We start from the raw sequence: 27,333 nt of genomic DNA on the forward strand, positions 1-27,333 counted from the left end.
AGAGTGGACAGTGAGAGAGAGAGACAGAGAGAAAGGTCTTCCTTTGCCGTTGGTTCACCCTCCAATGGCCGCCGCGCTGATCCGATGGCAGGAGCCAGGAGCCAGGTGCTTTTCCTGGTCTCCCATGGGGTGCAGGGCCCAAGCACTTGGGCCATCCTCCACTGCACTCCCTGGCCACAGCAGAGGGCTGGCCTGGAAGAGGGGCAACCGGGAGAGAATCCGGCGCCCCAACCGGGACTAGAACCCGGTGTGCCGGCGCTGCTAGGCGGAGGATTAGCCTAGTGAGCCGCAGCGCCGGCCTTTGTTAATTCTTAAAATACTTTATTCAATTTTATCCATTATTAACATATAAATATGTAGACACTAATATTGTATATCACAATAGATTTTTTAAAAAGGTTTATTTATTTATTTGAAAGGCAGAGTTAAGAGAGAGAGGGAAGGAGGGAGGGGAGAGAGAGGGAGAGAGAAGGAGATCTTCATCTGCTGGTTCACTATTCAAATGGCCACAATGGCTGGAGCTGGGCCATTCCAAAGCCAGGAGCCAGGAGCTTCCTCTGGGCACAAGTATTTGGGCCATCTGCTGCTGCTGTCCTAGGTGCATTAGCAGGGAGCTGGATCAGAAGTGGTGCTGCGGCTCAATAGGCTAATCCTCTAACTGTGGTGCCGGCACACTGGGTTCTAGTCCCGGTTGCTCTTCTTCCAGTCCAGCTCTCTGCTGTTGCCTGGGAGGGCAGTGGAGGATGGCAGTGGTTCCTGGCTTTGGATCAGCGTGGTGCGCTGACCGCAGCGGCCATTGGGGGTGAACCAACAGAAAAAGAAAGACCTTTTTCTCTGTCTCTCTCTCTCATTGTCCACTCTGCCTGTCCAAAAAAAAGAAGTGGAGCAGCTGGGACTTGAACAAGTGCCCATATGGGATGCCAGCTCTGCAGGCGGAGGTTTAATCTATGCCATAGTGCTGGCCCTCACAATACATTTCTAAGGACCTTGTTATAGATGTCATTTCTCTTTTCATTAGGCTTAATTTTTATAGGATTTTTTTCTTATATTTCTATAAAAGCTCTTTTTATTTTTTAAAGACCTGTCTTTCTTTAAAAAATAAATTTTATTTTATCCTTTTAAAGATGTATTTATTATTTATTTGAAAGGTAGAGTTACAGAAAGAGAGAGAGTGAGTGAGAGAAGTCTTCCAACTGCTGATTCACTCCCCAATAGCTGCAGTGGCTGAGGCTGGGCCAGGCCAAAGCCAGGAGCCAGGAACTTGGGCTGTCATCTGCTGCCTTCCCAGGCATATTAGCAGGGAGCTGGATTGGAAGCAGAACAGCCGGGACCAGTGCTCATATGGGATGCCAGTGTCGCAGGCAGAAACTTAACCTGCTTCCCCACAGTGCCATCCCTGGTAAGTTTGACTTTTTTAAAAAAATTTTTGAAAGGCAGAGAGAGAGAGAGAGATCGCTCTCCCATCTTACAGTCACTTCCCAAATGCCTGCAATATTTGGGACCGAGTCAGGCCAAAGCCAGGAACTGGGAACTCAGACCTAGTCTCCCAGGTATGAGGAACCTAAGTACTTGAGCCGTCATCACCTCCTGCTGCACAGAATATGCATTATCAGGAAGCTGGAATCAGAAGTGGAGCTTGAACTCAAACCCAGGCAATCCAGTACAGGACATGGGCATCTCAAGCGGCACCTTAACCACTGTTGCTGCTTGAATCTGATGGGAAAACCAAGTCTGTAGCATTGCAGACAGTGTTTCTCTTTGGTATTTTATGGGTGCTGTGGTTTGAATGTATCTTCTCCAAATTCATAAGGTGAATTCCCAACCTTCAAGGTGATGGACAGTCGGAGGGCCTTCATGAATGGGTTAGTGTCCTTGTAGAAGAAACCCCAGAGAGATCCCCCATCTTCCTGCCATGTGAAGTTGTGAGAGAGTGGCCCAATGGTAGACCCTGGATCTGTCGGCACCTTGGTGTTGACTTCACAGCCTCCAAAACTGTGAGAAATAAGTTCCTTTTTTGTTGTTGTTTAAAGATTTATTTATTTATTATTTGAAAGGCAGAGACATAGAGAGAGGTCTTCCATCCTATGGTTCACTCCCCAAATGGCCACAACAGCTGTCGCTGGACCTGGCTGAAGCCAGGAGCCAGGAGCTTTTTCTGGGTCTCCCATGTAGGTACAAGGGCCTAAGTACTTGGGTCATCTTCAGCTGCCTTCCCAGGCGCATTAGTAGGGAGCTGGATCAGAAGAGGAGCAGTGGGCCTCAAATCGGTGCCCTTATGGGATGCCAACATTGCAGACAGAGGTTTAACCTTCTACACCATAGCACTGACCCTAGTTTTGTTAAGTTGGCTGATTTATGGTAATTTATTACTCAGCTGGCATGAACGGATTTAAGGGGTATATTATATTTCAGTTTTGATTTGTTCTGTCTTTTGACTAATGACCTAGGGTTTTGTCCAGAGTTGTTTCTGCGTGCTTGGCTCCTGACGCTGTGGACAGGTGAGCTGGGTCTGGCAGTGATGGAACACAGTGCTCTCAGGTCAGAGCTCCTCCCAGATGGGACAAAAGTGACTCCCCTGTGAGTTACTGAAGAGCCAGAACAGATCTCTCACAAGACAGTCTTGGCACTTGGCACTGAAGTAGAGGCTCATGTAACAAAACAGCTTGGTGGAGTTGGCTTCAAGACTGATTTTTGCTTGTTAGTTTAGAACTTACTGTTTTGCTTTTTCTACTAACAATCATTCTTTCTTCTCAAGTGGTGGCTAATACTTTGCGTCATTATGTGCGATCCACTGGTTGAATATTATAGTATTTTCAGCTAGTGTTCTGTTGACTGAATTAAAAGAGTTTGAGTATGAAATTAGAATTGATACTATAATCTTTTTTGTGATGATGATAAAGTCCTGTTTATCTGCCTGCAAAATAGCACATAATGATTATATACTAATAGCAATTAATTTATGTGCTAAAGTTTTATCTTTCATACTGTTTTTGCTCAAATTATACGCTTTTGTATATATTTTGATGGTATGTTAAACTGTTGAGAATACTGCAGCATTTTAAAATAAGTTTTCTAGCATAGTTGTGAATTAAATTAGAATGGAATTCCTATTCCTTAGCATTTACCTCTTGATTCTGTAATTACAAGTGGACTGTTATTTATTTCCTTGTGTAGGTAATTGAAAAATGTTTCTTTTTACCTCCAAGGAATTGCATTTTAATGAATAAGGGTCTTATGTTAAATCAACTTGCTCTTTACGTAATAAATTTTTAAGAGTCTGCTATATTTTTTTATTTTTAGTTAAAAATGTTTATTTATATGAAAGAGCAAGCAAGAGAGTGAACACTTCCATTCTTTGATTCACTTCCCAGATGCTGCAGTGGCTGGGACTAGGCCAGGCCAAAGTCAGGCGTCAGGAACTCAATCCAGGTTTCCTTTGTGGACAGCAGGGACCCAATTACATGAGTCATTGCTGCTATCTCCCAAGGTCTGTGTTACTAGGAAGCTGGAATCAGGAGCTAGAGCTAGGTGTTGAACCCAGATACTTGGACATGGGACATGGGTATCTTAACTTGCATATTACATTCTTTTTTTATTTTTTAAATTTTTTTGACAGGCAGAGTGGACAGTGAGAGAGAGAGACAGAGAGAAAGGTCTTCCTTTTTCCATTGGTTCAACCCCCAATGGCCACCGCGGCAGGCGCGCTGTGGCCTGCGCACCACGCTGATCCGAAGCCAGGAGCCAGGTGCTTCTCCTGGTCTCCCATGGGGTGCAGGGTCCAAGCACTTGGGCCATCCTCCACTGCACTCCCGGGCCCCAGCAGAGAGCTGGACAAGAAGAGGAGCGACCGGGATTAGAATGGGGAGTGCAGGTGCCGCAGGCGGAGGATTAGCTTATTGAGCTGTGGCGCTGGCCTTTTTTTTTTTTTTTAAGATTTGTTTGAAAGGCAGAGGCACAGAGAGAGGGAGGCACAGAGAGAGAATTTAAAATCTGCTGATTCACTCCCCAAATGGCCGCAATGGCCAGGACTGGGCCAAATCTAAGCCAGAAGCCAAGAACTCCATCTGAGTCTCTTATGTGGATGACAGGGGCCCAAGCACTTGGGCCATCTTCTGCTGCTTTCCCAACAGCATTAATAGGAGGCTGGACCAGAAGTAGAGCAGCCAGGACTTGAACCAGAACTCATATAGGATGCCAGTGTCACAGGCTACAGCTTAACCTGCTGTAACACAACACTAGCCCTGCATATTACATTCTTACTCTTAACTAAGGCAGACACTCTGGAGGGTGCTTATTTCTTAAGTAGATTTCAAATGGAAAGGTAAAGAGAGCCAGACGATTTACGACCATTTAAAACATCTGTAAACTTTAAATGCTTTATAAAAGTTTAAAGCTTCTAAATTCAAGGTGATGATTCAACTTTTACCTTCTTATCAGTATTTTTGCTGAAACAACCCAAAGAGTAGAATGTGAAAAATTTGTATCACCTTTGCAGAATTAAACAAAAGGTCTCAAGTTTGCCATCAGGTTTGGCTTTGGTAGGAAACAGCTGAGATAAGAGGAGGAAAAGGCTGTCCATCAGTCTGCAATTGCCAGCCAGCACTTTTAAGAAAAAGTTGCTTAGAAGGTTGTCAGAGAGCCTGCTCCTTCATCAAAACCTAGGAAACTGCTCAGTCTGGGAGCTGGAACTGAAGATGAGAGTAAGAGCAGTAGTGTCAGTAAATGGAATAGCTCCTGGCCTTGGTAGAGCTAGAGGAGGAGGAGTCAACTCCAGTGACATCCTAGGGCTAGCAGAAGTCACCATGGAGGATGGCAGTCAGGAAGAGGTAGTTGGGGAGGGGCTTCTTAGCCCAAGCCACTTTGGCTAAAGGGGATGCTGTACCCTATCAGGAACTCGACAGTGATTTGCCTGATCTACAACTGTCTAGTCCAGCACTGTCCTATGGAACTCAACAGTAATCTGCATAATCTGCAACCGTCTAGACCAGCGCTGTCCTGTGAAGCTCCCTGCAATAAGGAAAATGTCTGCTGTCCAATATGGCAGCCACTAGTCACATGGGCTTTTGAGCACTTGAAATGTAACTAGGAACTGAGTAGAAGAAGCCTAAAAAAAGGCTTTCCTCTTTGGGTTACTTTTTATTTGAGGAAAGTAGACAAATGTACAAAGCTGTTCATCATAGTGTTTATAATATTTAAAAAACCATATATAATATTGGAGTAACATATGTATTCTACTTAAAGCGGCCTCTTTGATATCCAGGCAGTGAAATACCAAGCTGTTAAAACTGCTAGATGTCTATATAGACATAAATGTTGTTTATAGTATGTTAAATGAAAAAGTCTCATTATAAAGCCATGTGGTCGGGACAGGTCTTAGGTGCTGCTTGGGATACCCACATTCCATAATGGAGTGCCTAGTTTGTGTTCTGATTACTGTGCTGTCAGTCCAGCTTCTGGCTAATGTGTCCTAGGAGGCAGCAAATGATGGCTCAAGTACTTGCATTTCTGTCACCAACATGGGAAGCCCAGCTGGGGTTCCTGGCTCCCAGTTTTGGCCTGGCCCATGAGTGGGCCAGTGAGTAGAAGATCTCTCTCCCTCTTTGTGTCTCTCTGTCACTCTTTCAAGTAGATGAAAATACACATTTAAAAAAAGTTGAGAGGGCCAGCACTGTGCATAGTGGGCTAAGCCTCCACCTGTGGCGCCAGCATCCCATACGGGCACTGGTTCATGTCCTAGCTGCTCGTCTTCTGATCCAGCTCTCTGCTTATGGCTGGAAAAGCAGTGGAGGGTCGCCTAGGTGCTTGGGCCCCTGCACCCATGTGGGAGACCCTGAAGAAGCTCCTGGCTTCTGGCTTCAGATTGGCCCAGCCCTGGCCATTGCTGCCATTTGGGGAGTGAACCATCTGATGGAAGACCTTTCCCTCTGTCTCATCCTCTCTTTCAGTAACTATACCTCTCTAATAATATAAAAAAGTGTTACAAAAAGGTTGACTAAATCTCTAAAAAACAGAAGCCAAAACCCCATGTGGTTAGTTCCCATTTTTTTGGAGAAAGTATTGTAAAATATTATGTTTGTGTTGTCTACACATAGGCATATACAGATAGATAGATATGAACTGGAACTAAGGCATCACATTATTTCTTTTAGTCCCTGTCCAGCCATTTTTTAGCCATGTTACTTTGTGTAAGTTACTTAACCTCTCAGCCTCCTTAGTTTTTCCACTATAAAATAAAAATATAAAAATAATATCTTCTGGGGAGCAACTGTTTGGCCCACTGGTTAAGACTCTGCTTGGGATGCCTTTGTTCCCATATCGGAGTACCTGGGTTCAAGTCCCAGTTCTGCTCTTAACTCCAACTTCCTGCTAATGCAAATCCTAGAAGGCAGCAGGTGATGATTTACTTTATTGGATCCTTACCACCTATATGAGAGAGCTGGGTTAAGTAATCTTGACTCCTGGCTTCAGTTGACCCAGCCCTGGATGTTGTAGGCATTTGGAGAAAGAGCCAAAGGATGGGGGGGAGCATTTGACTCTGTCAAATTTATATACATACATATATATATAGAAAGTATAGCCGGCGCCGCGGCTCACTAGGCTAATCCTCCGCCTAGCGACGTCGGCACACCAGGTTCTAGTCCCAGTCGGGGCACCGGATTCTGTCCCGGTTGCCCCTCTTCCAGGCCAGCTCTCTGCTGTGGCCAGGGAGTGCAGTGGAGGATGGCCCAAGTCCTTGGGCCCTGCGCCCCATGGGAAACCAGGATAAGTACCTGGCTCCTGCCTTCGGATCAGCGTGGTGCGCCGGCCGCAGCAGCCATTGGAGGGTGAACCAACGGCAAAAGGAAGACCTTTCTCTCTGTCTCTCTCACTGTCCACTCTGCCTGTCAAAAAAAAAAAAAAAAAAAAAAAGTATATATATATATATAAATTATCTATATATATATAAATACCTTACAAATACTACATATAAATTTATAAATATATACTTATATAATATTATATATATAAAATTTTAAATAGTCCCTCCGGCTGGGACTGCCATCATCCAGTAATTTCCCTTAGTAACGAACACAGAGGGAAATAGGAGAGACACGTGCTGTATGTTCTCTATGCCTTTTAGAAAACATGGAATTGTTCCTTTGGCCAAATGCTTATGAATCTAGAAGAAAGGTGATATTACAGACATCAAAGAAATGGGTGCTGTTCAAAAAGGAGTGCCTCATAAGTGTTACCATGGAAAACTGGAAGAGTGTTGCCCAGCATGCTGCTGGCATTGTTGTAAACAAGTCAAGGGCAAGATTCTTGCCAGGAGAATTAATGTGCATTGAGCATATTAGGCACTCTTGAGAGCCAAGAGAACTTCCTGAAATGCATGAATAAAATGATCAGAAATAGAAGGAAGCCAAAAAGAAAGGTCCCTGGGTTCAGCTGAAATGTAGTCTGACCCACTGAGAGAAGCCCACTTTATGAGAACTGGTGGGAAGGAGCCTAACCTGCTGGAGCCCATGCCCTGTGAATTCTTGGCATAGTTGGTGTAAAAATAATAAAGGCCTGGGACGGTATTTTTAGTAAGTGGTACTTCATTGGGTTGTTTTGAATATTGAAATAATATGTCAGTGTTGCTTAGCATGGTTGCTTGCATTACCCAGTGATGAAAGCATAATAAATAACCGATTTTTTGTGTGTGATCATAATGATTGTTATTTTCCTATGTATACAAGTATGTGTGTTGGAAGAAGTTTAGGAGATACATATCAAAATATTAAGATTTTCTTTGGTTGGGTTATAGGTGATTTATATTTTCTTGTTGGTGCTTTTCTGAGTTTCTGATTCTGGTCTTTTATTGGAACATATATCATTTTTATAAGTTATTAATGCTTAAACCTCTCTTTGTGTCTAGGTCATTAACATTAGATATATCAGTTAAGCAAAAAATGACTCATGGTAACTGGATGAAAGATTTAGGATGTCTAATAAATTTCATCAGTCTACTGGAGTTGCACAATGCAATTATGTGGCTGTAGGAAATCTGTAAAACTAAGGCTGATAGGAATAAAACCTATATTGCTATATGTACAATTGCAGTTTTAATCTCATTTACATCTGGGAGAACAACATGGGATATACTGAGTTATGCTTTAGCTTACATTATTCATAATGTGGACAGAAACATTACATTTCTGCCAGTATGAAATCCTGAAGAATTTCTGCTACCATACCTTGTCAGATAGGTTCTCAATATATATTTGAGGAGGCTGAGTGAATTTACAGCTGTCATATTACCTTTAAAGAAAAAAAGTCCTGCTTCTTTGGGGACAGAAAAGACAATACAATTTTGCAATTGGGAAATGGTTCTGATTTGTGCTTCTGTGGTTCAAATTCAGTAGCTGTAATGGTGACATAGACTATTGACAAAGCTGTGGACACCTAGTTAAAGTAATTGCTTTGGTGCATGGTTTTGAGTTTTGTATTTCTAAAAATTTTTTGACAGCAGTCTTTTGCATTTTTCCTGTTATGTGTCAAGTTGTTTTCTAAGCTCTGGAGCGTAAGATGATTGAGAAAAGTCTCGGGCCAGCGCTGTGATGTAGCAGGTTAAGCTGCTATCTATACCAGTTCAAGTCCTGGCTGCCCCACTTCCCATCCAGCTCCCTGCTAATGGCTTGAGAAAGAAGCAAAAGACCTAAGGACTTGAACTGGCATGGAAGACCCAAAAGAAGCTCCTGGCACTTGGCTTTGGCCTGGCTTAGCTTCAGTCATCGCAGCCATCTGGGAAATGAACCAGTGGATGGAAGGATCCCCCCCCCCCCCGCCCCCCCGTAACTTTGTCTTTCAAGGAAATAAATAAATCTTTAAAAAAAGAAAAAAGGTCCCAGCCCTCAGAGGGCAGTGAGTCAGGGAGACAAGCAGACCACTGGAACCACTGGACGTTACAAATGTGTGATAGGAGTCAGTGCACACAGTGGGTCCCACTGAAGTTGTGTTTTAAGAGAGCATGGTGGTGGGCAGGGGCCATCAGCAAAAGGCTTCACAGAGGACCAGATGTAAAGGTAGAGGTCTTCCTGGCAGCAAAGCAGCAATGGTTATGAGGCAGGGGGTGGTGTCCCTGCGGCTGGGTGCAAGCCAGAGCCAGGCCTGGGAGAGTGCTGGAGAATCAGGTCAAGGAGTTTTAGTGTTGATACTTTGAGAAATATTTTTAGGATAAGAGAAACTGCTGACACAATTCTATTTTGTTTGATCATATCTTTAAAGAAGTGCTCATATTAGTAAGATTCTGTAGATTCAGAAATGAGGTGTTCTGGACCATGGGAGTTTGTTTCTTTTTAAAAATTTAAAAAATGTTTATTTATTTTTCATCTACTTGAAAGGCAGAGTGTGACACACAAACGTGCAGGGTGGAGGGAGAGACAGAGAGGATGTGATCTTCCTTCTGTTGGTTCACGTCCCAAATGCCCACAACAGCCAGGAACTCCATCTGGGTCTCCCGTGTGGGTGGTGGGGGTCCAAGTACTTGAGCTATCATCTGCTGTCTACCAGGAGCATTAGCAGGAAGCTGGATCAGAAGTGGAGGTGTCAGGACTCGAACCCAGGCACTCCAACAGGAGATAAATAGGTGTCCCAAGCGGCAGCTTAACCTGTGGACCACTACACCTGCCCAATTGTTTATTTTCTTTAATGAGGTGGATCTTACCATCTCCCCATGCTGACAACTGAAACTATGCTGTAGCCTCTGATTTAGGAAATGCCTTCCTGAAAGACCCTTTACTGCTGCTGCTGCTTCCCCCGCATTCCCTTCCTTTGTCCACTTCTGACTTCCACAGTCTTTTTGCCACTGCTGTAGGCACATCTTTAAAGAATCTGAGAGTATAATGAAAGGGAAGGAGGAAGCAGGGAAAAGACACAGTAGTTTGGTAGCTGTTTTACCATACTCACTTGCTTATAAGGAGGTCATTCTGTTCTGTGTCCTAGTCCTGTATTGCTTGGTTTTTTTTCCTTAGTCATTTTGAAAAAATTTCCTATTTTCAACCAGTTAGATATTCATTTGGGCTAAAATTAGCAAATAATTCTGGGAAGGGTTGTATGTGAAATCTGAGCAGATGTTTACTTTCTCTTTTTTTTTCCATGGATTCTTCTGATTCCGTATTTTTGACATGTTGGATTTCTGTTGTTAAAATAAAGCAAAACAAAACAATACAGTCCATTCATAGCCAGTTAGTTTCTCTTCACCATCAACCATCAAGGGCAGCCCAGCTTTTGTTGCAATCTGCCTTTACTTCTTCTTTTAGTTTAGTTCAAAAACTGTTAAGTTCCCACACGTGCTGGCCTCGTTCTTGCAATAAATAACAATGAACAAGACAGGCATGGTATCTGTCTTTGTGGAACTTACAGCTTCTTCTTTTAAGACTTTGTTTTTTGAAAGAGAGGGCAAATCCAGTGGCTCATTGGTCTCTGTTTTCCATTGGGAGAGGAAGGAAGCTTTTCCTGGTTTTCATGGCAGTCTCCTCTCCTGAGAGGAGGGGGCTTCTACATCACTGAGCGTATATTTTGAATCTGTGTGATATGGTTTCTCTTAAATGTTCTTTTTCAGGTGCTTCCATGTTTATATTTCCCCAAAGAGCTCTAGTAATTGCCCTTCTTATCCTCTCGTGTAAAATGCCCCATGGGCCGATGACTCCCAAGTTCTGTACCTCCAGTTGTGCTTCAGATCCAGATGACCAAGACCACCATCTCTGTGCCCCCACGAGCATCTCAAACTCATCCTATCTGATGCTAAAACAACATTCCTTCCCACCGCAAACCTGCAGTGCTTTGCCTCATCTCTGAATCTTTCTTTCTTACCTTGTCAGTTGCAAACTCCTGTTGATTCTGTCCTACCCTCTCTTCATCCGCGCTCTCCCTTCTGTCCTTATTGCCATGTCCATGTCAGTACTATCTTCTCTCCCTCTCTTCCAATACTGTCTCTTTCTCCCTCCTATAAATCTTTATTTTTTCTTTTAAGATTTATTTATTCATTTGAAAGACAGAGTTGCAGAGAGAGAAGGAAAGAAAGAAATCTTCCATTCACTGATTGATTCCCCAAATGGCCTCCACAACTGGGGCTGGGCCAGGCCAAAGCCAGGAGCCAGGAGCTTTATCTGGGTCTCCCATGTGGGTGTGAGGGTTCAAGGACTTGGGGGCCATCCTCTGCTGCTTTCCCAGGCACATTGGCAGGGAACTGAATTGAAAATGGAACAGCTGGGACACTGTAAGCTGTGGCTTAACCCACTGTACCACAGTACAGGCCCTTCTCTCTCCCTCTTACTCTCTTTCTTAGATGTATTATCCATTCTTCTATAATTAGCCTTAGCCCCAGGTCTCGCGTTCCTGAGACACATGTTTACTTGAATGTATTTAGTTGGAATCCACTTGCTGAACAATTTTTGACTTCCGTGATATATGGAAGCACAAAAAGATAATTAAAACAATTTGTTGGTACTGGCTGCATTTGTGATATGGAATGACCATACATCAAATGTATATATAAAACAATAAGATGTGTGTAAAACAATACTAGATCTGGATGAATGGTATAAATAGTCACCATAGGAATTGGAAGAGCTAGAGGTCTTAAGGGTAAAGACCTTAATATATGGCAAAGAACAAAAGAAGTAAAAAGCCAGCAAGAGCTGGTGGAGGGGAGAGGAGGAGAATTGGATAAAAGAGACAAAAAGTAGTGAGGACACATGAAAATGGAGTTAGTAAAATGTTTAAAAAAAAAAGACTAACAAGCTTTCTGTGGATGCTCTGACTGTGTGGTGTGTACATGATTTGGTTGCCACGTTAATAAAAACTAATTCTTTTTATTTCGTTCACCTGTATTCCTTTAATTTTAATTTATTGTCTGAACTATGTTCCTAATCCTGGCTGGTAGTCTTAGATTTATTTATCTTCCCTGATCAAACAGGTGATTGGGCAATAGGCTTTGTTTGTAACCAGAACAAATGTGTACTTGTATACTCCCCTCTCAAAATACTCCTAAAACCCCAAACCCCAAAACCCTAACTTAAAATATATGCCAGGATTAGCTGGTGTGTGCGTGTTTGAGGGTGTGGACTTAGGCCAATCAATATTCTGGAATTTTCAGATAGCGCATTTTAAAAAATCTGTTATCTCAGTAACCCAGTGACCTCTTAATAGATTAATACTTCTACACTCCTTTAATTTCAATCTTATCAATTCCAAAGACACTAGTGTAATTTACAGTGTGAGGGTTTTCCAAGTCTGTGTGTAGGTTCATCTTTTAGAATTCATTCAAGTCTTAATATATGTTGTATAGCTGTCTTTTTAGAGTTTCTCCCTCCCAATTTTCAGAAGTGGTATTTTCTCCGTTACCATGTCAATTAGTAGTGTGTTTTCAAGTTGTTCATACTAAGAATTGACAGGAGGCTAGTGCCATGGTACAGTGGGTTAAACCACCACCTACTATGCCAGCATCCCATATGGGCACGAGTTTTTGTTGCAGCTGTTCTGCTTCTGATCCGTTTCCCTGCTAATACACCTGGGAAAGCAGTGGAGGATGTCCCAAGTTCCTGAGCCCCTGACACCCATGTGGGAGAGCCAGAAGAAGCTCTTGGCATCTGACTTTGGCTTGGCTCAGCCCTTGGCTGTTGCAACCATTTGGGAAGTGAACAAAGTGGATGGAAGATATCTCCATCTCTTTCTCCCTCTCTCTAACTCTACCTTTCAAATAAATAAATTTTTTATAAAAAAAGAATTGACATATAAAACCCCATTTCACATAAAGTGGTTCTTGGTTTTGAAGTGGAAATTATAACATTATTAAGGTTTTTCCCAAGTATCCTATTTAAAATTCTGTCTCAGAGCAGTTGTTTTCAAGCTTTTGCGTCTGTTTGTCCACCGCTGCTCTGACGCTGTCACTCACGACCTTTGATGTGTGCTGGTGTTTCAGTTATTTTCTATTCTAGTCCAGGTGAGGTGATTTCAGTTGGGGGAAAGATGCTGGTTGCAAGTCCTATAAAATTTCATAATCCACTAATGGGTCGTAAGGTGCAGTTTGAAAAACAAAATCTTAGAGTTTTACAGAATTGTTTTTAAAATGCAGAACAGTATAAGGTTGCAAACCAGATTTACTCACAATTTATTCCTCCAGGTAGCTCCTGTTGCCATTTCAGAAATATAAAAGAAATGTATGTACAATAAGAACTGAAAAGAATTTAACAGTTGCTATATTGTTATATTCAAGCAATACCAAAAGAGGCGAGCTGAAAAATTGCCATATCTGGCCCTCCTGCACAATAGCTACTCATATAAATGGACTCTTACGGCCTCAGGAAAGTTTTTAATGTATGTACCATGATAAATGTATCATTTTTTAAAGTTATTTAAAAAAATACTTATTTGAGAGACAAAGCTACAGAAAGGGACAGAGAGAAAGGTCTTCCATCTGCTGCTTTGCTTCTCCAAATGGCCTCAATGGCTGGAGCTGGGCCGATCTGAAGTCAGGAGCCAGGAACCTTGCCCCGTCCTCCCGCGCAGGGGCCCAAGCATTTGGCCATCTTGTACTGCTTTCCCAGGCTACCAGTAGGAAGCCATATTAGAAGTGGAGCAGCTGGGGCCAGCGCCACGGTGGCTCACTTGGCTAATCCTCCGCCTGCAGCGCTGGCACACCGGGTTCTAGTCTGGGTCAGGGCGCCGGATTCTGTCCCGATTGCTCCTCTTCCAGGCCAGCTCTCTGCTGTGGCCCAGGAAGGCAGTAGAGGATGGCCCAAGTGCTTGGGCCCTGCACCTGCATGTGAGACCAGGAGAAGCACCTGGCTCCTGGCTTTGGATCGGCGCAGCGCGCTGGCCGCAGCAGCCATTTGAGGGGTGAACCAATGGAAAAGGAAGACCTTTCTCTCTCTCTCTCTCTCTCTCTCTCTCTCTCTCTCTCTCTCTCTCTCTCTTACTAACTCTGCCTGTCAAAAATAATAATAATAATAATAAAAATAAAGAAAGAAGTGGAGCAGCTGGGACTCTTAACTGGTGCCCATATGGAATGTCAGTGTCCCAAGCACTAGCCCCTATATATGTATCTTTAATAAATATCAGAGATGTACTATATATTCTGTTCCATTTTTTATCACTTCATTTTGCTTATTACTTGTCTTTCCATATTAACAGTACAGTTCTTTTTTTTTTTTTAAAGATTTATTTATTTGAAAGGCAGAAAAGGAGAGACACAGAGAGAGATCTACTGTTTCACTTCCCAAATGGCTCCAAACCCAGGAGCCAGGAGCTTCATCTGGGTCTCCCATGTGGGTGCAGGGGCCCAAGCACTTGGGCCATCTTCCACTGCTTTCCCAGGTATGTTAGCAGGGAGCTGGATCAGAAGTGGAGTAGCTGGGACTTGAACTAGTGCCCATATGAGATGCTGGCATTGTAGGCAGCAGCTTAAATTACCCTACAGCGCTGGCCACAGGTCTATCCTATTCTTATAGCATTCATTTTAATGGTTATATTATATTCCATTATGAGGCTGGACCTTAATTTTCTCAACCAGTTCCTTATTGTTGCTACTTGGATACTATTGAGTTTTTTTTTTTTTTTTTTTTTTTTGGACAGGCAGAGTGGACAGTGAGAGAGAGAGAGACAGAGAGAAAGGTCTTCCTTTGCTGTTGGTTCACCCGGCATGCTGCGGCCGGTGCACCGCGCTGATCCGATGGCAGGAGCCAGGTGCTTCTCCTGGTCTCCCATGGGGTGCAGGGCCCAAGCACTTGGGCCATCCTCCACTGCCCTCCCTGGCCATAGCACAGAGCTGGCCTGGAAGAGGGGCAACTGGGACAGAATCCAGTGCCCCAACCGGGACTAGAACCCGGCGCCGCAGGCGGAGGATTAGCCTATTGAGCTGCGGTGCTGGCCTATACTACTGAGTTTTTAAAAATTTCCCAAAATTTTACCCAAAAATATGAAAAAACATCTTTGTTGCTTTTATCTGCAATTTTTAATTAAATAGTCATATTATCACAGAGTTTTTGGCTGTTTTATATTTATTTTCATGCAATGCTTGTTCGTATTCTCTTCCTATTGTACCAGTGAATATTTTCATATTAATTTTTTTTTTGACAGGCAGAGTTAGAGAGAGACAGAGAGAAAGATCTTCCTTCTGTTGGTTCACCCCCCAAATGGCTGCTATAGCTGGCGCACTGCGCCGATCCAAAGCCAGGAGCCAGGTGCTTCCTCCTGGTCTCCCATGCAGGTGCAGGGCCCAAGCACTTGGGCCATCCTCCACTGCCTTCCTGGGCCACAGCAGAGAGCTGGCCTGAAAGAGGAGCAACCGGGACAGAATCCAGCGCCCCCACCAGGACTAGAACCCGGTGCGGGCACTGCAGGTGGAGGATTAGCCAAGTGAGCTGCAGTGCTGGCACATATTAATTTTTATAAGCTTTATAAATCAAGCAAACTTGCCCTTGGCTGTCTTGTGATTAGATCATGTTCCCAAGTTTGTCATTGGCCTTTTGAATTTGAGATTTTCTGTACAAGATATTTCTGTATTCAGATTTATCAACTTTTACCCTGTGTATTTTATTTAAAATTGTTTTTTATTTATTTGAAAGGCAGAGTTATAGAGAGGCAGAGGCAGAGATAGAGAGGTCATCCATCCACTGGTTCACTCCCCAAATGGCCTTAATGGCCAGAGCTTTGTCCATCCAAAGCCAGGAGCCTGGAGCTTCTTTCGGGTCTCTCATGTGTGTACAGGGGCCCAATGACTTGGGCTATCTTCTGCTGCTTTCCCAGTCCATAGCAGGGAGCTGGATCCGAAGTGGAGCAGCCAGGACTTGAACCGATGCCCATTTGGGATGCTGGCACTTCAGGTGGTGGCTTTTACCCACTACACCACAGTGCCAGCCCCTGTATTTTATTTTAAAGGAGCTCCCCCATACTGGATGTGTGTTGTTTGAAATGTACTGATGGGGGCTAGTGCTGTGGTGTAGCTTGTAAAACTGCCGCCTGCAATACCGGCATCCTATATGGGTGCGGTTTTGAGTCCCTGCTGCTCCGTGTCCGTTCTCGCTTCCTGCTAATGTGCCTGGGAAACCAGCGGCAGATGGCCCAAGTGCTTGGGCACCTGCACCCACTTGGGAGACCTGATTGAAGCTCCTGGCTCCTAGCTTTGGCCTGGCTCAGCCTAGGCCATTGCAGCCATTTGGGGAGTGAAACAGCAGATGGAAGATTCCAGCCCTCCCACCCCCTGGCTTCTCTCACTTTCCCTCTTCCCTTCCCCCCAACTCTGCCCTTCAAATAAATAAAATAAATCTTAAAAAAAGAAAAAGAAATGTACCAAGTATTGTAAATAGAACTTACGTTGGAAAAAAGCATGTCAAAGAGGAGAGTCTAGTGAAATTTAACATTTATGTGTATGTAGTTTTTTCAAGCAGCTTTGAATATCAAAGCTTAAAAAAAAATCACCCAGAGAAGGCTTACTTTAATATTATTTTTACATGTATACACTGCCAAATGCAAACGTACCAAAAGCTGGGGCCTGCACTGGGGCACAGCGGGTTAAAGTCCCAGCCTGTGGCACCAGCATCCCATATGGGCACCAGTTCTAGTCCTGGCTGCTCCTCTTCTAATCCAGCTCTCTACTATGGCCTGGGAAAGCAGTGGAAGATGGCCTAAGTGTTTGGGCCCCTGCAGTTGCTTGAGAGACCCGAAAGAAGCTCCTGGCTTTGCATCTACCCCAGTTCTGACCGTTGTGGCCATTTGGGGAATGAAACAGTGGATGGAAGACCTCTCTCTCTGTCTCTACCTCTCTCTGTAACTCTTTCAAATAAATAAAATTATTCTTAAAAAAAGAAAGTACTGAAAGCTGTAGTGTAATGAATTATTTTTCAGTATTATGATTTAGTGATTTCTAGGTTCATTTTTAAATTAAAGTAACACTTAGTGGAATTTTATTTATTTATTTTTTTTAGAATTTATTGATTAAATCTAGCAAATGCTTAGGATGAACAAAATCTTTTCTTTCAGTTTGGAAATTCAACCCTCTCTGTGTTTTCTCACAATCCATACAAAGCTTTCTAAGCAGAATAAGAAGGAGGCAGATTTTTGTTTGATGGAGACAATACAGTACACATTTCCTGGATAGTATTTGGGTCAAATTGTTCAGTTGCTTTCCTTATAACTACTGTTAAAATTCCTGCAAGGCCTTAAGGAATAATAAATGATTAATTTGTCTGAGTCATGAATTAACTGTGTTTATCTTCTTACAAGCAAAGTGGCCTGAAATACATGAACTCTTTAGTACTAGTAATTTATCCATTAGTTAATAGTTAATCAAACCCCTTAAGTATGATTTATATGTGTTAGTACAGTTTTCTTGTGTGTCGGGGCTGGTATGACAAGTGAACATCCAGCATGTATGAGCTAAGTCTCATAGTGAGCTGCAGCTCCTTCTCCCCCTGCAGATCTTAGACCCTTGAGAAATCTTATTTGATTTTGTTTGGAAATTTCTTGCAGATGAAAGATAATAATAACAGTTTTAAAAATAGTATTTTCTTACTGTGGAATAAGTCTAACCAACATATTTGAAAACCAATTCGTGTACTATCACTTTCATCTACTCATTCAGCAAAACTTGTTGAGTTTATGATTTGTACCAGGTCATTTTATGAATATTTATTTGTCTGGAAAAAAAAGAGACGGGCCCTATCACACAGTGATGTAGATCTGCCATAACAAATTTGAGGAAAGTAGGCCTTTTGTTTTCATGTTTGCTCCCAGAAGGCAAAGAGTGGAGGTGTTCTTGGGATCTGTGAATGGACGACACGATGAGAATACCCGCTAGTACCTGGTTTTGCAGGTTGATGCTCTGTAATTCTGTTTCTTCTTTCCAACAAGGCACGCTTCATTAGAACACCTCTGACATTCTAGTTTATATTAGGTTTCCTGTATGCACATTGTGTGTTTTTTCCTGATGACATCATCATAGCTGTAATTTAAAAATTACTTATGATCTATGTTCAGTATCTGTCTCCTCTTCAGTCCCTATTAACCTGTAAATGCTCTGAGACTCTGTGTGTCTCAAATGTGCTGGGTACTCAAATGTTGACTAATGAATTTACCCTTTTATTTAATTTAAAATATTTATTTGTAAGTCAGAGTTAGAAAGAGGGAGAGACAGAGAGAGAGAGAGAGAGCGAGCTCTTCCATTTGCTCGTTCACTCTCCAGATGACTGCATTGCCAGGGATAGGCCAGGCCGAAGGCAGGAGCTTCATTCCGGTCTCCCATGTCAGTGATAGGGACCCAAGCCCTTGGGCCATTTTTGCTGCTTTTCCTAGGCATTGGCAGGGAGCTGGATCAGAATGGAGGAGCTGGGACTTGAACTGGTGCCCAGAGCAGTGGTGGCTTTTACCCATTATACTGCAATGCTGGCCCCAAATTTAGACTTTTTAAAAAATCATTATTGGGGCTGGCACTGTGGCGCAGTAGGTTAATCCTCTGCCTGCTGCGCCAGCATCCTGTATAAGCGCCAATTCTAGTCCCAGCTGCTCCTCTTCCAATTCAGCTCTATGGTGTGGCCTGGGAAAGCAGTAGAGGATGGCCCAGGTGCTTGGGCCCTTGCACCCATGTGGGAGACCAGGAGGAAGCACCTGGCTCCTGGCTTCAGATTGACATCGGCGCAGCTCTGGCCGTTGCGACCATTTGGGGAGTGAACCAATGGAAAGAAGACCTTTCTCTCTGTCTCTTCCTCTCACTGTCTGTAACTCTACCTCTCAAATAAATAAAAATCTAAAAAAAAATCATTATTGTCTGATGGGTATTTTCCATCAAGCTTCTGCCTCATCCTCAAGTCCCAGGGCAAGGATCTGTGGGAGGTGCAGGGGAGAGTGTGGGAGCATTTGTGATGATTGCACGGGGAGTACCCTGAAGGTGACATTCATGCACCTTTAGCAGGGCCCACTAGTTATAAATTTGGATTTTATCCACTTGCCTTATTTTTGGTTAAAATCTCAAGTCTCACACCCTCTAAAATAAGAAATTATTTGTAGGTAAAAGTAGCTTTAACCTTTGGGGTCGATAGTTTTGAATGTTCTATTTAGGACTTATAACTTGGAAGCCATTTAAGATTTTAGAGTGGGAGAGTTAACACTAGCACTTAGATTTTAGAGGGACATTTTGATATCAATACGTAGGATATGAGAAGAGACAGGCCATGCTCATCATTTGTTTAGCCAACATTTTTTTGAACACCTACCATGTGTATAGCTGTGACAAGATAATACAATGTAGAGATGAAGGACATGATCCCTGCACTGTGTGACTTCAGAGCTTAGGAGGAGGTAGATAAATATACTGTGACTTAGTCTGCAGTGTTAAGGGGAAAGCAGTATGGATGGCAACACAAGAGAGAGGTACCTACTTCCAACCAGAGGTTGTGGGGAGCAACTCGGACTAGACTAAGTTACTGGAATTAAGACTTATTCTATGCATCTGCTCTCCCACAATATGGCGCTGAGAAGGGAGAAACAGCTTCTACACAGCTGCCTCCAGTTCAACCAATAAACAGCAGGACCTGCTCCTGATTGGAGGAGGGCAGCGTACTCAGCGTGTGGGTAGCAGAGTTGGGATTGGTGGAAGAGGACTATAAAGGAGGAGAGAGACACCATGCACCAGGAACATCTATCTGAAGGAACACCTGTGCAGCCCCCGAGAGAGCCGGCCGGCAGTGTGCCGCTCCCCCGCGGAAGTGGGGAAAGTGGCTAGGGGGAACCGCCCTTCCACGGAGGTGGAAGGGATGGTAGCCAACCCGGGAAGAACCAGCAGCAAACCCGGGGAGGGCCGAGCAGACGAAAGAACAGCGCAGGGTCCTGTGTCGTTCCTCCACGAAGAGGGGGAGCGACAGAGGTTTCAGGAAAGGCTTCTCAGAAGTGATAAATGAGTCCTTTCCAATAAGCAAGTGGGCATTCATCAGAGAGGTTAAGGAAGATCTTTAAAGGCAGCGAGACAAGCACTTGTGTGAACACTAGCAAAGGGTTTAATTATCCAGGTGACAATTTGTAATACTTCAGAGGCAGAATATATAGCTCTTGGTGATTGAACAGTGATTAAGAGTGAGGTTTTGAGCCTGCCTTGATGATCAGGAAAGACTGGTGTCATCGCAGGAGTAGTGAACGAGCCAAGGAGGTGCAGGTGGTCAAGTGGCCTTCAGTTTAGGATCTATGGATTTTGAGGAACAATGGGATTTTCACGTGGTTGTGTATGCACATAGTTGGAAGTTGATGGCTGTTTAGGAGTGAGGTTAGAGCTGGAGATTGGGATTCTCCACTGAAGCAGTAACTACAGTGTAGGTGCATGGATAGGATGTTAAGAAAAACTGCAGAATAGAGCAGGAAAAGATGACTCAGGGCAGAATGTTGGAGAATAAAACAGTATTTTTTTCCTTTTTAATCTGGGATCCAAATCAGGAACTTTAAGTTAGCTTTTCTCCCTTTCTCATTCTACTTCAAGGAAAGAAAAGGAGGAGTGAGAGGGAAATAAGCATTTCTTAGTTTATTTGTTGAAACCCAAGGTATTAAGTGAATGCCCAGAGTCAAAGATGAATTTGGTTGGGTTTAATTGTGAAGGTAAGATGCTTTTCAGCAGAGAGTTGGAAGAAAACATTTTTGAATTACCCCTCAGTGGATCAGAAAATGAGTTAGAACACCCCTGAGAATTCCAAGCAGTTAGATTTTACTTTGCATTTATGTGTGTGTATATATATGTGTGTATTTTTAAAATGTATTTATTTATTTGAAAGAGTTACACAGAGAGAGGAAGAGACAGAGATCCTCCATCTGCTGGTTCACTCTCCAAATGGCCACAACTGCTAGGGCTGGCCAGACCATAGCCAGGAGTCAGGAGCTTCTTCCAGATCTCCTACATGGGTGAGAGAGCCAAGCACTTGGGTCATCATCTGCTGCTCCCCCAGGCATGTTAGGGGAGAGCTAGATCAGAAGTGGAGTAGCTGGGTCTTGAACCTTTGCCCACATGGGATGGTGGTGTTGCAGGCGGTGGTTTTACCTGCTTTGCCACAATGCTGGACCCAGATTTTACTTGGTAAATTCCTTATTTTGATTTGCATCCTTTTCATTTTGTCATATTTAAACTTGGTATATTCAGAGTGCCATTGATTTATAAAAAATGTTTTCAGTTTTCTCATACGGAATATAGTACATAAAATGTTAAATGTTCTTATTTTTAAAAAGAACATATATACCAATACAGTGAAGAACATGTGAATTTCTTTTTTAAAAAGAAATTAATTAGTTAATTAATGTAAAGTGCAGAGAGAGAAGAGGGAGAGATCTTTCTTTTTTTTTTTTTTTTTTAAATTTATTTGACAGATAGAGTTAGACAGTGAGACAGAGACAGAGAAAGGTCTTCCTTCCATTGGTTCACCCCTCAAATGGCCACTACGGCTGGAGCTATGCCAATCCATAGCCAGGAGCCAGGTGCTTCTTCCTGGTCTCCCACGTGGGTGTAGGTGCCCAAGCACTTGGGCCATCCTCCACTGCCTTCCCGGGCCATAGCAGGGAGCTGGACTGGAAGAGGAGCAACTGGGACTAGAACCTGGCTCTGCAGGTGGAGGATTAACCAAGTGAGCCCTGGCGCCAGCCCCGAGGGAGAGATCTTTCATCTGCTCGTTCACTCTCCAAATGCCTGCATCAGCCAGGGCTCAGCCAAGCTGAAGCCAATCTTGGAACTCAATCCAGGCCTTCCATATAGGTGACAGGGGCTCATCAACTAGAACCATCATCTGTGGCCTCCCAGGGTACATATTAGCAGTAAGGTGAATCAGAGTGGAGCTGGGGTTCGAACCTAGGCATGCAGGTATGGGGTACAGTTGTCCCAATTGGCGACTTAATTGCTGCACCAGATGCTCACACCATCAACCTTAGTTGCTTTCAGATGTTGCTCCCAGTCTAAGTACTAGAACTTGAAGTCAGAGAAAAAAACCACAGTGCTTATTGTAAAATGGAAGGAGAAAATAACTTCCATGTAAAGGGGTGTTTCAAAGCATTTTGCAGAATGCTTCATTATTTCCCATGCAGCCTATTTCTCACTGGGAAGTCCCTCAGACTGCCAGTATCTCTGAGCAGTTAGCTGTTTTCACTTACAACAACAGCAACAGCTACTGGTTATCCAGAGCTTATTGTATGCTAAGCATTCTACATGGATTATTTCATTTAGTCCTGGTACCAAATGGTGCTTATAGTAAGAGTAATAACTGTAATGTGTTAAAAGCTTATGTTTAATATGTTTGAAGCATTCTAGCATGATACTTAATCTCCTTATTTTCATTCATTCATTATAAAAAATTACATTTTATGAGTAGATATCTTTGTTCATCTGTAAGGCACATGAGGGTTAAGCAACTTGCTTTATGTCATACTGCTAGTAAGCCAATTCTCAAACTTATATGTGATTCTAAAAGTTGCCCCCCTCCTTTTTTTTGCATTGTATCTGTTGGCTCATCATCATTTCTCCAGGGTAGCAATGAGGAACATTATCATCCTTAGAGTGTCTGACTTTAACCTAAACAGTGTCAGTAAAGGAAAATAAAACAATAAACTAAAAAATGTGAATGGAAGGGCACTTTCTGAACCAGGGCTGGGTTACAGGTTTCATGGACCCCTCTTCAGACTGTGAGTGCCACCTGCTGGAAGGTTACAGTGCATCTGCTACACCAGCTTCCAAAAGTCATGGATGGGTGAGAAAGTGTCGCTTCCAAACTGCTGATTCTTACATTACAGTTTTAGGCAATATGTAGGGGAATTTTGGAATTATGTACATCCTCTAATTTGCCATAAAATATACTGCTTCATTAGCCAGTTCTTTGGGAGGGCAGAGGAAGTACCCTACATTTTAAAAAATGATAGATGCAGTGCTTTCTAAAATAAAGTCATTGACACTGTTCTTACGAAGGGGGAAGATTGATGGTCAAATGAATCATACTGTTACTTTAAAGAGATAAAAAACGAATAGAAGATTGGGTTTACTTTGAGATAAATGACTTATTGAAGTGATTGAAGAGGATCTTTCCATTCAGAAGAGTCTTAAAGGAAACCTGGGACCCATGGGGGCATCAGAGCCTTGGAGAATAGAGGTAGAGAATGAAAAGAGAAGATAGATGTGTGGATAAAAATACAAATGGATTCTGGAATTTTTAGTCTAGCACAAGATTCCCCAAATTGAGTTAGGATTCTAAATAAGGCTTTAGAGAAAAGCATTTAGTATTCTAACTTCAGATTATTATGTTCGGGACAGTGAAAAGTGAATACCTTTTATGGTTCCTTAAATACCTTTGAGGGGGGCCAGTTAAAATGCTAGTATGTCATTGAATTTTTTTTTTAAATACTTATTTAAAAGGCTGAGAGGTGGAAAGAGAGGGAGAGTCAGAGAACTTCCATCTGCTGATTTACTCTCCAAATGGCCACAACAGCCAGGGGTTGGCTAGTCTGAGCCAGGAACCAGGAACCAGGAACTCCACCCTGGTCTCCCACGTGGATGACAGGGGTCCAAGTGCTTGGGTCATCCTCTGCTGCCTTCTGAGGCGTATTAGCAGGGTCCTGGGTCTGAAGCAGAGGCATCAGGACTTGAACCAGCACTCTGATGTAGGATGACAGCATTGCAAGCGGTGGCCTAACCTGCTGCACCCCAACTCTGGCCCCCAGCGAACATTCTTAGGTTCCATTTGGATCATGTTCCCAGTCTGTGAGTTCCCAGTCTGTGAGAGAAGAAATTATCATATAGTGTGGGTCACAGGAAAATGGTAGTCTGCTTACCTGCTGTTTAAACATGATTACAGCATATTTGTAGTTGTATGATGTCGTGTTGGACAAATATTTGTGAGAACAAGAGTTTAAAGTCCATTGGTAAAATCTGGTTTTCCAAGACTTAGGGACAGTAAAAACATGACTATCTCTTGTCATTGTGATCTTTCTCAGGCAATCACATAAGAGTCTGAGATAGAATGAAAGTATCCTATTTTAGCAGGTGGATTTCTGGAGAGAAAGAACTGTCTTTTGGGATATGTGTGTCTGAGTGTGTGTGTGTAAGAGTAATGTGCATCGTAGAAAATTTGTAAAACAACAAAATAAAAAGAAAGAAGCAGCCGGCACCGCGGCTCACTAGGCTAATCCTCCACCTTGCGGCGCCGGCACACCGGGTTCTAGTCCCGGTTGGGGCGCCGGATTCTGTCCCGGCTGCCCCTCTTCCAGGCCAGCTCTCTGCTGTGGCCAGGGAGTGCAGTGGAGGATGGCCCAAGTGCTTGGGCCCTGCACCCCATGGGAGACCAGGAGAAGCACCTGGCTCCTGCCATCGGATCAGCGCGGTGCGCCGGCCACGGTGGCCATTGGAGGGTGAACCAACGGCAAAGGAAGACCTTTCTCTCTGTGTCTCTCTCTCTCTCTCTGTCTCTCTCTCTCACTGTCCACTCTGCCTGTCCAAAAAAAAAAAAAAAAAAAAAAAAAGAAAAGAAAGAAGCAAAAATCACATAGTCTTACACCCAGAAAATTTACTATTAGTTGTTTTGGTACAGTTCAGGTACCATTTTGTATTTTATAGTCTTTTTATCTTACATTATAGTGTAACTTTTTCCTCATGTAATTAAAAACTTTATGTGTTTGAGGCTACAGAGTTTACTTACCGGTGTACATTCGTATTTGCATTTGCCAGTTTATTTAAAGGGCATCACGAGGGTACAGAAGGAAAGATGCCTGGGGCATGAGGTATGGGAGCAGAGTCTCCCGGGACTGCAGCAACCTCCACAGGTTGAGCCACCAGAAGCCTTCTGAATTCTGCCCTTCTGAGTTTTTACAGAGGCTTTCCTGCACAGGAGCCTTTGCCGATAGCCTCAGGGAAGCCCAGCAAGGCCTGTCTGTTTTGATTGTTCCTGGCCTCTCCTGCAGCATTTCTTCCTCCCAGGATTGAAGCTTGTCCCCTGTGAAATGAGAAGGGCCTTATGACCTCCTGACTGAGTTTCACACTGTGGTGGAGCGGGTAAAGCTGCTGCCTGCAACACTGGCACCCCATATGGGTGAACATTTGGGTCCTGGCTGCTCCGCTTCCTATCCAGCTCCCTGCTAATGGCCAGGAAAAGCAGCAGAAGATGCAGCCACATGGGAGACCCAGAAGACACTCCTGGCTCTTGGCTTCAGCCTGCCAAGTCCTGGCCATTGGGGCCATTTGGGGAGGGAACCAGCAGATTCTGTCCCTCCCTCTCTCTTTCTAATTCTGCCTTTCAAATAAATAAATAAAATATTTTTAAGAAAAGAAAAGCAGGGCGGCAGGGTGCAGGTTGGGAGTGGTCTTCATCCTTTCAGGCATCTGCTATTGATTGAGCTGAGAGTCTTTTTTTTTTTTTTTTAAGATTTATTTATTTATTTGAGAGGAGAGTTAGAGGCAGAGACAGAGACAGAGAGAGAGAGGTCTTCCATCCACTGGTTTATTTCCCAAATGGCCATAGTGGCCGGAGCTGTGCTGATCTCAAGCCAGGAGCGTGGGTGCAAGTGCCCAAGCACTTGGGCCATCTTCTACTGCTTTCCCAGGTGCATTAGCAGGGAGCTGTATCGGAAGTGGAACAGCCGGGACTTGAACCAGTGCCCATATGGGATGCCAGCACTGCAGGTGGTGGCTTTACTTGCCATGGCACAGCGCGGGCCCCAGGATGAGAGTCTTTACCACCAGGTTAGAGAGCTGCATTCTCTGTTAATCCCAATTTTGCCTGATGGGCCTTTGGGAGTTCTGACATGGGTTTAAATATATAGTTACAGTTCTCACTTGGCAGTCCCAGCACTTGGAGCTGCAGCCCAAGTATGGGAACGGGGCTGCAGCTGAAAATACACTCATTGCTCCACTTGTGCACACACTCATGAGGGTGTGTGAGCCAGACCTACCCCTCAGTTATAGAAAACCTGTGCCTCTCATCTGTCAGACTGAGGAGGATCCCTCTGGCTGTTGTTGGATGCTCTGGGCTGTACAGCATCCCTGCTCTGAAGAAATCTACAGAAGTGGTGATCGGCTGTCCCAGTCTGTGTAACATCACCTCTTCTGGATTTCAGCAGCACTGAGTATGTGCCTCTTCTAAGGGTCAGCACAGCCCAGTCCACAGGCAAGGTCTATTGCTGTCAAGACCCATTTGTGGCAGCCCTGCAGGGCTTTGGCACCAGCCTGCTCTGCTCAGGGCCTTCTCTGTCAGACTTCATTAGCATCTTAAAAAAACTTGTGTTTCATTTTATTTGAAAGGCAGTCTCCCCCCCCCCCCCCATCTGCTGGTTCACTCCCTGAATAACCACAACAGCCAGGACTCCTGGGTGGTAACCACTGGGTCAGGCAGAAGAGCAATGGAGACCAGGGCCTTTGTGGGGCATAGTCTTAGTGGGGAGCTTGAGGGTTACCCTGAGTAGAGGTTTGGAAGGTTACCGGAGTTGACAAGCAAATACCTGTGTGCTCACCTAAGGTGGCCACCTGGGTCAGTGAAACAAGTGGATATGGGGGATCTGTAGCAATGCAGAGACAGGCTGAGTCAGAATGTGTTCCTTGTATGCCCTCTGAGGCATAAAATGCCAATGAAGGGGTGGACGTTTGGTGCAGCAGTTATCACCACTTGGGATGCCCCTGTCCCTTACTGAGGGCCAGAGCCCTGCTCTACTGCTCTGAATCCACTAATAATGCATCCTGAGTGGCAGCAGATGGTGACTCTTGTACTTAGGTCCCTGCCTCCCACATCGGAGAGTTCTAGGCTTCTGGCTTCCACCTGGCCCAACGCTGGCTGTTATGGACATTTGGGAAGTGAACCAGTGGACAGAAGATTCATATTCATTCGTATTTCTCTCTCTTTCTCTCTCTCTCTCTCTCTCTCTCTCTCTCTCTCTCACAGACACACACACAACACACACACACACACACACACACTTTCAAATAAAATTTAAAATGAAACTATACCTGGGTTTTAAAAACTTTTTACAGCAAAATAAATATTCAATTCCATTTTCTATGAACTTTTTGAAGTACTCTTGTATGAACCATTTAAATTTTCTAGTCAAAGTCCCAGAAGTCTCTGGAGGAAGGTGCTTACAAAGCTCTTGCCCTAGCCCCAGCCTAGGATGCGCATAGGGCTGTCCCACAGAATCTGTCCAGACCTGTGCTCTGTGGCTTGGGAGTCTTACTGGTCCTATTTAGCATGTCCATTAAAAATTGCTTGAAGGGGCCGGCGCCGCGGCTCACTAGGCTAATCCTCCGCCTAGCGGCGCCGGCACACCGGGTTCTAGTCCCGGTCGGGGCGCCGGATTCTGTCCCGGTTGCCCCTCTTCCAG

At 43.9% G+C, this 27,333-nt stretch overlaps 1 protein-coding gene across 10 annotated transcripts in view; it reads left to right on the plus strand.

The window, feature by feature from the left end:
* Window positions 1-27,333, plus strand: part of CDK19 (cyclin dependent kinase 19) — a 192,052-nt gene that overhangs the window by 86,662 nt on the left and 78,057 nt on the right. The window contains exon 1 of one of the 10 annotated variants that reach the window (XM_070073701.1): window positions 13,169-13,341. The exons of the other annotated variants lie outside the window; for them this stretch is intronic. Within the exon in view, the coding sequence (XP_069929802.1) occupies window positions 13,309-13,341 (33 nt within the window). The 5' untranslated portion in view covers window positions 13,169-13,308. Of the gene's footprint in view, window positions 1-13,168; window positions 13,342-27,333 lie in introns of those variants that run through there. 10 annotated transcript variants of the gene reach the window in all.

Source organism: Oryctolagus cuniculus, chromosome 5 (assembly GCF_964237555.1).
Source record: "Oryctolagus cuniculus chromosome 5, mOryCun1.1, whole genome shotgun sequence".
Lineage (NCBI taxonomy): Eukaryota > Metazoa > Chordata > Mammalia > Lagomorpha > Leporidae > Oryctolagus > Oryctolagus cuniculus.